We start from the raw sequence: 11,569 nt of genomic DNA on the forward strand, positions 1-11,569 counted from the left end.
TATCTAATTGTATCATAATATATATATATATATATATATATATATATATATATTAAAGTTAATATAAGTTCGGGTTGATTGTGATTGGTTTGGGTTATTTTAAGTGACCCATAAACCAATCGAACCCATAAAATTTTCATTTATTTGAACCAACTAACCCATAAAATTTTTATTTTGAACCCAATCAACCCAAGAAAATTGATAACCTAACCCAAATTATACGAATTGAGTTGAGTTGATCGATATTTTCAAGTCATCAGATCTTTTAAACACCCCAATTACACATCATGGTGTAAAGTTCAATCCTATAACTACGCAGTTTATAGATATTACAAGCAACTAATTGTATTATTACCGTCTTTTCCTATAATTTCACAGTTTTATTTTTCTTAATCTTTTTCATTAATATTTGAGAATTTATAAATTTGTAAGAAGATTTCTACATTTTGGAAGGACGCACAAAACCTCGTCTTCGAAAGAATCTTAAACCATTTTTCCACTTTTAAAAAATTATTTAACGTCGTTAGATTTTAACAATGATATCAATTAAAATCTAAAACTAATAATTATACTCAAGTCTCCACAAGAGAGCTCATATAATGGAGATGTCGTTGACGTATCAATAAAATTATTATGATCCTTTGGCACAGAACCGAAACCAACCTCGTAGTCCACAGTACACTCACACCAGCTCACCGGAAGAATGGGGTTCAGATTATTTTGTATCGATCTCAAATGGCCCATGCTGTTATACAAGCTCGAGTCAACTCGCCATTGTTTAGGCGACCTCCATCCAAATGTTGAAACAACTCATCTGCTTGAACATAGAGCTCCACACCCTTGACAAGAGATTGTTCCATATTGTCCAAGCCCTAAGACACGCAAACAAAGCATGCCCCACCGTCTCTTTCTTCCCTCTGCAAACTAGGCACCACTGTCTGACCTCCACCTTCCAACCTTTAAGGAAAACCCAAACTTTATTGTAGTTGAGCTATAGTTATTTACATTAGTTTAAATTAATTTAATTAATACAATCTACTGATAAAGTTTAAGAGTATAAACTGTAAATTTTTTTTTTTTTTATTCATCTCACTTTTATACCCCGCATACAGAAGTCTCACAACCCAGAATATGATCCATTCCTTCTTCAGCTAAAGTTGAATGATTGAAGTCTCCTTCAGGTTCAGTCAAAGAGATCGAAGCAAAGTCATCAATTCAACCATTCGCATGGTCTCCCGACCTCTTTTCCAAATGAAAAGAGCTTTCCAAAACACATAAACCAACACTGTCCTATCAACCGCCTTTAACTAAACAAAAACAAAAACTTCCATTTGAGAAAAAGAATACACAAATATCCAAAACAAACAAATCCAAAAAACGGAAGGCCACTAAAAAGAATGACCTCCAAAGATGAGACCTATTGAGTAATTACAAAATCCTTTATAATCGAATTAGCAGAGGGCTCTTTGATACTGGGCATGAATAAGCTACAGAAAAAGATTGTTAAAGTTTTGCAAAGAGAACTATTTGTGTTCAGAAATTTCTGATCTGAAACTGGGTAAAGCTGAAATTTGATCAATACACTAGAAGTATGGAAATAACAATGAATCCAATATGTCAATAAAATTATCATTGAAGATAGCTAAGAAAATTAAAGATGAATCGAATTCCACATTCATGAATTTCGAACTATAACCATCCAAAATACAATTTGACCTCCATCGAAATAATCTTTCTCAAGTTCTTACTTTTCCTTTCCTACCTTTTCTATACAGAATCTCAATCTCTAATATCAAAACAAAGCTTGGCCTCATCCCAAGGACCATTGATCTCAAACTTAAATTCCTGGATTCGTATGAGCCAAAAAGGACAAACTACGGTTACAAAAATCAATAGACTCGCCAATAGTATGAAAAATAACTGGTGTAAAAAATGAACGTACACCAAGGTAACTGTTATTAAACAGAAAGAAAATAAGAGATGCAGACGAAGAGAATACTTCTTAATAGAGTAAATAACCAGTGGAGCAAAAAGGAAAACTTGCAATGAGAACAACATTATGGCAAACACATGTAACCGAGATGGAAGACGTGAAGCAATAAGAACAGAGGCCACAATAGAAGCATTTAAAGAAATGCAACTGGTTAAGCTTGGATTCTTAAGATCCCCAGGAGCTCTAACAGTGGAACCTGAGTAGTCATGTAGGAAGAGATGGAGAATAATAAGTGTAACAGCCAATGCCCATATGGAATCTGAGCTAATGGACCTAGTCAGAGTTTGGTAGATGGGAGCCAAGACATACAACCCAGTAGTGAAATAGGATATATTAAGAAAATAGTGCAGGAGAAGGCTCAATGAGAGTGAGCCTTCAGTGAAAAGAAGAATTAGAAATCCTGAACCAAGAAGACCAATGTCAAGAAATAAGAGGGAATTCTCATCAAGAGTCGATCTAAGTGTGTATGTCCAAACCAAGCCAACAAGGGTGACGATGCACAGATATTCGGATATGGAAACAGAGTCCAGCATCACCTTTAGGATATCTCTCTTGACAACATTGGCATTCATGACAATATCTTCAAGAAAAGACTCGTCGGTGTGGTTGTCATCAAACCCAGGTTGCATACCTCCATATGCCACTTTTCTCCATTTGGCCTGTGTGTGATAAGTGCCTCCACTGGTGCTAGAATCCATGACTAACTAAATGACCTGCTAATATTAGAAGTGTTTGAGTTACAGTGTCCAAAGACAAATGAAAGTCAAGTTCCATATACTTGGAGATCAGCTGGCATAAGATAATATATTTTAAAATAAGGTTTGAGAAAAATGACAGAAAAACAAGTGTATACAAAAAAAAAGGCCCAAACAAAAGGAGTAATCACATGACTACAGAAAAGGAGGAGCCACGTAACAACATAAAAGGAATTCAATCCGGAAAAATCAAATCAAGTTCAAAATTAAAGAAAGGTTAGTTAACAAATGCCCATATGAACGTATTAAAACTACCTCATGAACCTCCTCCCTCAATCTCTCGACCTCTCTAAAAGATTATGTTGTTCCTCGCAAGTCAAATTCCCATACAGTGCAAAGAAACAAGTCTGTCACAAAAATTTTGCCCTTTTCCTAAAATGAAGGATTTAGACGCACCTTCTCAATCAGTAGCGCTGCAACCTCTGCCTTGAGCCAAACATAACCCAAACAAACTCAAGCATTTACTCCACAAGGAATGAGCAAAGTGGCATCCCCACAACAACTAGTCGACAATCTTCACCTGTCTATTGCAAAGAATGCACCATTGCGGGACATGCACAAAAGGAAATTGTCTTTGGTCCAGGGTAATAAATTTTCAAAGTCAAACTTGCCACAAAGAATTTGACCTTCTGGGAGATTTTACTTTTCCAAATAGAGGATAAGGCTAAGGCATCTCAGAGGGGATTGAGGTAATACAAAATATGGAAGAAAGACCTACACGAAATATCCCCCGACGGATAAGAAGGCCAAACTCCATTGTCTCTTCTCCCTAGACACACCTAATATTTAATAAGGACAAAAGGCAATGGTGTAAACCATACTTGCTCCAACTCTGTCCAGAGGGTTAAGTTTCTCACTAAAATATTCAATAGGATGGCCATTTTGAGACAAAACACCCCAACTCTTACACAACAAGCATCCTTGGCCACCTTAAAAGAAAGTGTAAAGTCAGGGAGTTTCAAAATAGGGCTATTCACTAATTTATTTTTAGCAGCATAAAAAACACTTAGTTGATCAGAACCCCATTTAAAATTTCCTTTTCTCAAGCAGTTTGTCAATGGAGTAGTAACAGAACTAAAAAATTTTATGAACTTTCTATAAAAAGAAGCAAGACTACGAAAGGCTTGAATGACCTTGACAAACCTTGGTGGGGGCCAATCAGTAATGGCTTGAATTTTCCTAGGGTCAATCTCAATTCCCAAATCCCCAATGATAAAACAAAAAATGCATTTCACTGATAAGGAGAAGGAATTTTTTGGGGTGGATGTATAATTGGTTAAATGACAGTAAAAAGGCAATTTAGGTGTTCCAAGGAAGAAAACAGTGACATAAATCTAAAGTACAATCTTTCTCAGGCTTCCTCCTTAGCATCACCACGACCGTGATACTTGTCAGCACCTACAAAATCTGGTGGAGTCAGTACACACTTGTACTGGTAAGTAGCCCACACCTGAAGGGTCCTCAAAAACGTACAAACAACCATTACACATACACAGCAATCATACAAGTATAAGTGCTCATTATAAATAACAGTTACAGCACACTAAACACATGAACTAACTCATCATACAGTGCATACTTAATTTTCTAATCAAGCTCCTCTAGTTTGCTCAACACCCAATTATATATGATATAATTGGTATGATGTATAAGATACATCAAGTGGAGGATTAATGTAAATATGATTTACATTAAGTACCATAAAATAGAAAAAGAACTATGGTTTATATGTTTCATGAAATGAAATATAAGAACTATAGGTTATAAATATAATACGGTAAATTGGTTATCATATATATTTAAGATAATATTAATTATTGGATAATTATCTCTTTTTCTCTAATAACCAATTGAGTGGGAGGTTATTGGTGGTTTTATGGTAACCGTGAGATAAAAGGAAAAATGTTTTCTTAAATTTAGAAGAGTTGCTACTTTCGGAAAGGAACTCACGGATTGCTATCAAGTGAAATTGTTTCACTAAACGATAGCTGATAGAGAGACTAAACGATCGTGGAGTGTTACTATACAATAGTTCACTCAGCTGTCGTACCTAAACGATCGTAGGGCATTGTCTATACGATAGGTTTCCTTCTTCTACACGATTGAGCATTCGTCTATATGATAGACATTTCTCATTTCCCACTAGCTCAATTGTCTATACGATTATTATTCCTCTAGTCTTTTCCTATAACCAAGTCCATACAAAGCCCGCACTTCTGGATTCTCACACCGAGAATACCAAGGTAACCATTGTGGTGGTGTCCTCACTCAACTCGACTGAGTTCGAGGTTTTGGAGGTTGCTTGTTGTGTGTTCGCGTTGTTCGTGTGGTGGTTGCTGGTGATCGTCCTGTGTTGCGGTCATTGTGTTCGAGTGTTTGTGTATTGCTGTCTTGGAGACTGAACAAGCGTTCGTAATCGAGGGAGTTTGAAGAATGAGTCTTTAAAGGTATGATATTTTATCCATTGATCTCATTGTAAAGCATGTTGTAATTTCGTATTGTAAATGATTTGTTAGTTTCCGTTTCTTATACTATAATTGTGTATGTTCAATATCGAATGGAATTTGGAACGATCATTCCGCTACTCATGGAAATCCTCATGTCTAATTTCCTTCACGTGAGGTATCGTATATCGGGTGATCATGCAATCAGTGACTATGCGATGAAGCATGCTGAACTACACGATCATTTAGTGCACGCACCTTCTAAAGATGTTTTGAATTGAATCCTTCAAGGCACATTGACTCCTGACCGTACTTAGGGTCCCATCATCCTCCATGGTACTCATCGTCCAACCCTAAGCCATACCTAAAGCCTTGAACTGTGCATCGTCCCTTAACCATACTCAAGGCCATGATGTCCCCTATAGCACTCAAGGTTCGCCCTCAATCGTACACAAGGCTCGAACCACTTGTCAACCCTTAACCGTACTCAAGGCCCCAAGGTTCTCTTAGGACTCAGTGTCAGACCCTTAGCCATATCCAAGGCTTCGAACTGCACATCGACCCTTAGCCATATCCAAGGCTTCGAACTGCACATCGACCCTTAGCCGTACTTGAGGCCTTGAGTTGTGCATCGACCCTTAACCATACTCAAGGTCCCAATGCTTCTCTAAGTTCATTGGTCACAACACTTTTCACCCAACTTCCCTTTATGAACATAGTCTTTCAAACCTCCTTATCACACCATCTAAATCATGACTTATGACAAAATTCATATAAATGAAAGATGCTTTTAACATTGCACATGTACATATACAACAATATCCTAGCAACCAGTATGCTTTTATTCATAAAACCACATACTAGCACCTCAACATGTTATACATAATAAAATCAATACAACATGCATCCAGGGGTGCCCAACCACATCAGAAAGCATCACAAATTTCATGATAAGACATAACAGGAATAATAGAAATAAATCACACAACATGCTAGCACACAAGAAACAGACCCAACAAGTAGAATTCTACTCACTAAGCGTCTTAAAGCGCTACTAAATGAATCTAAAGGATCCTAAAATAGTAAAATCAAAGTTCCACGGTTAGAACTTAGTTTTAAAACCTTATTTGCAAGATATCCCAAAATAATTTTTCCAAAAACACAAATTACCCAAAAATAAAGTCTTAAAAGATTTGGGAAATATTTTCTAGTATTAAATTCCAAAATCTTGAGATTAATGATTTTAGGTTAAAACAAACTTTTTTCCTTTCCAACATTCTACAAAATTCAATTTGGCTAACTTAAGAAGTTAAACTGAAATTTCTAATTTTTACAAATTAGAATTGACAACTGAGAAGTCCCATTAATTTAAAATTAATGGTTTGAAAGAGATTCGGTGATATAATCTATTCCAAAATTATCCTAATTTTATAATACGGGGTGTTACACTATAACTAATATGTCATCAAAATATATACATAAATTTGTACGGGAAACGTACAAAGAACCTGATTCATTAACCCCGTGAAAGTGCTTGGAGTATTGATAGGCCAAAAGGTATTATAAATCATTTGAGTAAGCCTTCATTGATTTTGAATGTCATTTTCCACTCATCCTCTAGTGGAATACTTATTTGATGATACCCACTTCGAAGGTGACTTTGGATAATATAGTAGCTCATCCCAATTGATCAATTAGGTCATCAATTTGTGGAATTGGAAAATGGTATTTAATGATAATCTATTTATTGCCTTGCTATCAACACACACTCTCCAACTACCGTCCTTCTTTGGTGTTAATAAAGTAGGGACAACACATGATAGAGGGGAGTCTTTTGGGAGTTGGGCCAAGGGGTAGGAGGCGTTGGCTTCTCTTGGAATCAGTATGGTGGGTGTTGAGGAGTCCAATATTGACTTGTCCCCTAAACAAAAGAAGACTACCAATAGGAAGTCTGGTGGGGAAGGTATCAATAAGTTTGTGAGAGAGTTGTGAAAGCTCAAAAGCTCAATTAACTATGAGAGAAAGAAGGCTTCAAAGGAAGCGGGTGAATCCTGTCCAAATGTTGAACATTCCTTGGAATGTGCGAGGGGTGGGGGCACAACAAGAAGAGGTTAATTAAGGAATTACTGTCCCAAGAGGTGGGACAATCCAGATATTGTGGTTTTGGTGGAGACAAACGGAGTGAGTTTGAGTTGCAATTTATAGGTAGTTTGTGGAGGTCGAGAATGGTGGAGTGGGAGAGTGTTGATTATGTGAGGAAATCTGGGAGCATCCTGTCTCTATGGAATAGTCGCTCTCTAACTATAATGGAAGTTATTAAGGGCATCTTTTCGCTTTTGATTTCTTTCATATGGAAGGATGACGAAAGTGTGTGGGGGACAAGCGTATACGACTCTCCTAGAACTAGAGGAAGAGTCGAGTTCCTGAACGAGTTTGGTGACCTTTTTGGACTTTGTGGGTCGACTTGGTGTTTAGTGGGAGACTTTAGTATAACTCGATCTCAAGCCAAGAGGGCTTTGGTGGGGAGAGGCATTAGATCTATGAGGAGATTTAATGATTTCATTGAGGGGGGAGGTGGTTTGATCCTCCTTTTTTTTAATGGGAAATTCACTCGTTCAAATAGTAAAGTGAGAAGTAAGACTGACAAGTCGTTGCTTTCTTTGGATTGGGTTAAGTTGTTTGGAGATGGTCAACAGGTGGTGGGCCCAAGTGTCACTTCTGACCACTGGCCTATTATTATTACCTCGGGGTGCCAGCAGTGGGGCCTTGTCCCTTTCGTTTTGAGAATATGTGGCTTAAGCACCCCTCTTTTGGATCCCAGTTCCTTAGATGGTGGAACGACCTGGTTCAAGGAAAAGGAAGATGGGAAGGTTTTCATTTTATGGGTAAGTTGAAGGCTGTGCAGAACAGACTTCAGGATATACATTCATCAATTCAGCATGCTCAAAATGTATCACAAGAAAATACAGTTCATAAAGATATACATTCATCACAAGACAATAGTACAGTTCATAAATATATTCATCACATACTGGAATAAAACAAGTAAATCATGCAGCATGCCAACGTAGCAAACAAACCTAACGAGTAGAAACTACATACGATAATTCTATATCACTCCTGAAATAAACCAAAGAGGCAAGAAGCCAGCATTTAATTAGAATTGAGTTCAAAATCCTTATTCAAAGCTGAAAGAGTGCTCAAGAGGGGTAATCTTACCTAATTTTTGCCTCGAAAGCTAATATGAACACTCCGGAATTGAATCGAGTCCTAAAAAAAGAGATGTTTCAAGATTAGAGCATATCTAAGACAACCTAATTGAGTTCGAAACGGTCAAAACAAAAGTTTACCACCACACTTGGAAGGACCCAATTCTTTGCTGGTGGGTATTTGGGACTGTTCGAATGGGTTCAAAACCAAAGGGCTCGAATGTGCACTGATAGATGTTCGAATATGCTCCATTTCGCAATTCTAAGATCCAGATATTATGGGTAAATATTAAATTCATGCCAAAACTCAATAGGTTTTCACCATCTCCAAGAAAAAAACCCAAGAAACTACACTTAAACCCTTACCCACAGCCAATCCGACAACGTATACGTGGCAGCGACATACGAGGAACTCCGGTGGTAGCGTGGCACAATGGACGACCGGAGGCGGAGGAGTTGCGTGAGGCTGGGATGGTAGGTGGTGATACAACCAGGATGAGAGAGAGAAAGCTGGAAGCTTAGCGGCGGCGACCCGTGATCAGGCGAGTGGCGACGCGGACGTAGGTGGCCGGCGAGCGGCGACGCAGACAGAGGCGGAGCAGATTGCCGGCGTTGAAGGAAATAATTTCAAAAAAAAAGATTATAGACATTTCGAACCATTTAGGGCACAAACTAGAAGGGGATAGAGTTAGTAACTCATTCTATATCTCGAGCCCCCAATATAATAATAATAGTAGGTATAATTATTTATAATCTACAATTAAGTATAGTAAATATAATTTTAAAATTCTATAATATAGTTATTTATAACCAACAATTAAGTATAGTAAATACTATTTCAAAATCTTTTTTACTACAATATTTACTAGTTTTCACTCACTCACAGTGTTTACTCTTTTTTCAAATAAAAATAGTTTATGGTCCAAACACAAACTATTATTATTCAAACTAAAATAGTTTGTACCTCATACACTAATTCTTATAATCTACGGACCACCATAATCCACCAATTATAATAATCAACTCAATACCCCAAACTTTTGTTAAATTTAGGATGAGAATTTGCCAAAAAGATAGTCCCAAAAAATAGGGTTAAAGACTTCTTCAAAAAAAAATAAATAAGGGTTATGTTGTGAATTAACAGCACACAACAAAAACATACATATGAAGAAAATATAATATAATAATAATATATAGTAAAATAAATAAATATTAAAATAAATATAATATAATATAAAAATATATAAAATAAATAAATGACAAAAAGTAAATAAAATAACAAAGAATGGATTTCTCCACTTTCTCCAATCTTTTTGGATTGATCACCAATATATGTGTCTTTCAAAACCCACAAAATGTCACTATTTATAGGCAATTTGATAAGTAGAATGTGGATTACATGGATATTAACAATGCAATCTTGAGACACATGGACAATACATGGAGTAATGGATAAGTGACACATAACTAATGGACATTAATAATAGACTTCTACATTACACCTAATTTAACATCTTTATAATACTCCCCCTTAGAAACCCATTATATATAATCGTAAAACCTTACTAGGAAAAAACTCACTGGGAAAAATCCTAGTGAAGGAAAAAGAATACATATTTCATAAAATCTGATACTCTTAAAAAGTATATTTACTCTCCCTCTTGAAAACATTACTTGAGATCTCTGAGTTGCCTTATTCCAATATTGTGCACCGGTTTTTCAAAGGTTGCGGTAGGCAATGTCTTTGTAAATAAGTCTCCCGAGTTATTTTTTGAACAAATTTGTTATACAATGATGCCGTCATTTTCTTAAAGATCATGGGTGTAGAAAATTTTCGGTAAAATATGTTTTGTTCCATCTCCTTTAATATATCCCCTTATGATTTAAGATATGCACGTTGTGTTGTCTTCGTATAATATCGTTGGAAGATTTTTACTAGAAGACAAACCACATGTTTGACGAATGTGCTAAGCCATTGATCTTAGCCATACACATTTTCGACTAGTCTCGTGAATTGCAAGAATTTTAGCATGATTTGAGAAAGTAGCAGTTCCTCCGCATGTGAATAGATAACCTATTTAAAATCTAGCTTTGTGAGGATCAGATAAATATCCAGAATCTACATAACCAACTAGATCAAATTTTGATTTATTTGAATAAAGTAAACCCATGTCGATCGTTCCTTGGAGATAACAGAGTATATGCTTAATTCCTTTCTAATGTCTTTTTGTTGGAGAAGAACTATATCTTGCTAATAAATTTACTGAAAATCAATATCTAGCCTTGTATTATTAGCAAGATATGTAAGTGTACTAATTGCACTAAGATATGGTACTTCAGGACCAAGAAGTTCTTTATTATCATCTTGAGGTCGAAATATATCTTTCTTCATGTCTAGTAAATGCACTTCCATTGGAATGTTCAATAGATGTGTTTGTCCATATAAAATCTTTTTAAAACTTTTCCTGTATAAGTTGACTGATGAACAAATATCTCATATGCTAAATGCTCAATTTGCAAGCCAAGGCAAAATTTTGTTTTTCGAAGATCTTTCATCACAAATTCTTTTTAAGATATTCTATTGCCTTTTAAAGCTCTTTAGAAGTCATAAATATATTTAAGTCATCAACATATACAGTTATAATAGTAAATCTTGATTGTGGTTTCTTTATGAAAACACATGGACATATTGGATTGTTTTGATATCTTTTTTTCAACAAATATCCACTCAGACGATCATACCACATTCATCCTGATTGATTCCATCCATATAGCGATTTTTATAACTTCATTGAATACAATTCCTCAGAATTTGATTTATATGTTTTAGATACCTTAAATCCTTCTGGGATTTTCATACAAATATCATTATCAAGAGATCCATATAAATATGTCGTGACTATATCCATAAGATGCATATCCAGACTTTCATACACAGTCAGACCAATTAAATATCTTAGTATAATTGCATCCACCATCGGAGAATACGTCTCCTCATAATCAATACCAGATATTTGTGAAAAACCTTGTGCAACTAGTCTTGCTTTATATTTTGTGACCTCATTATTTTCATTTCTTTTCCTCACAAATATCCATGTGTATCCCATAGGTTTGACATCTTTTGGTGTTCGAACTACTAATCCAAAAACCTGATGTTTTGAAAGTGAG

General features: G+C 35.8%; 1 protein-coding gene across 5 annotated transcripts; it reads right to left on the reverse strand.

Moving 5' to 3' along the window:
- Window positions 1-542: 542 nt before the first annotated feature.
- On the reverse strand, window positions 543-9,120 carry SETH1 (phosphatidylinositolglycan synthase family protein). 5 transcript variants are annotated; one of them, XR_016531018.1, is made up of 6 exons: window positions 8,768-9,120; window positions 8,543-8,663; window positions 8,412-8,462; window positions 2,530-2,706; window positions 1,102-1,307; window positions 543-957 (listed from the first exon to the last, which is right to left on the reverse strand). XR_016531018.1 is itself a non-coding variant. In XM_090315972.1 (5 exons), exon 5 carries the CDS (start codon window positions 2,689-2,691, stop codon window positions 1,780-1,782), a length of 912 nt encoding a protein of 303 aa, XP_090172098.1. In that variant the 5' UTR covers window positions 2,692-2,706; window positions 3,145-4,146; window positions 8,412-8,462; window positions 8,543-8,663; window positions 8,768-9,120; the 3' UTR covers window positions 1,652-1,779. The 5 variants fall into 5 exon arrangements, 3 of the variants coding, with proteins under 3 accessions (XP_090172098.1, XP_038894274.1, XP_038894273.1); XR_016531017.1 differs by having other exon boundaries at window positions 1,094-1,307; XM_090315972.1 differs by lacking the exons at window positions 543-957; window positions 1,102-1,307 and adding an exon at window positions 3,145-4,146 and having other exon boundaries at window positions 1,652-2,706.
- Window positions 9,121-11,569: the final 2,449 nt, after the last annotated feature.

Source organism: Benincasa hispida, chromosome 8, assembly GCF_027475165.1.
Source record: "Benincasa hispida cultivar pf3 chromosome 8, pf3_genome.v1.1, whole genome shotgun sequence".
In the NCBI taxonomy this organism is placed as follows: Eukaryota; Viridiplantae; Streptophyta; class Magnoliopsida; order Cucurbitales; family Cucurbitaceae; genus Benincasa; species Benincasa hispida.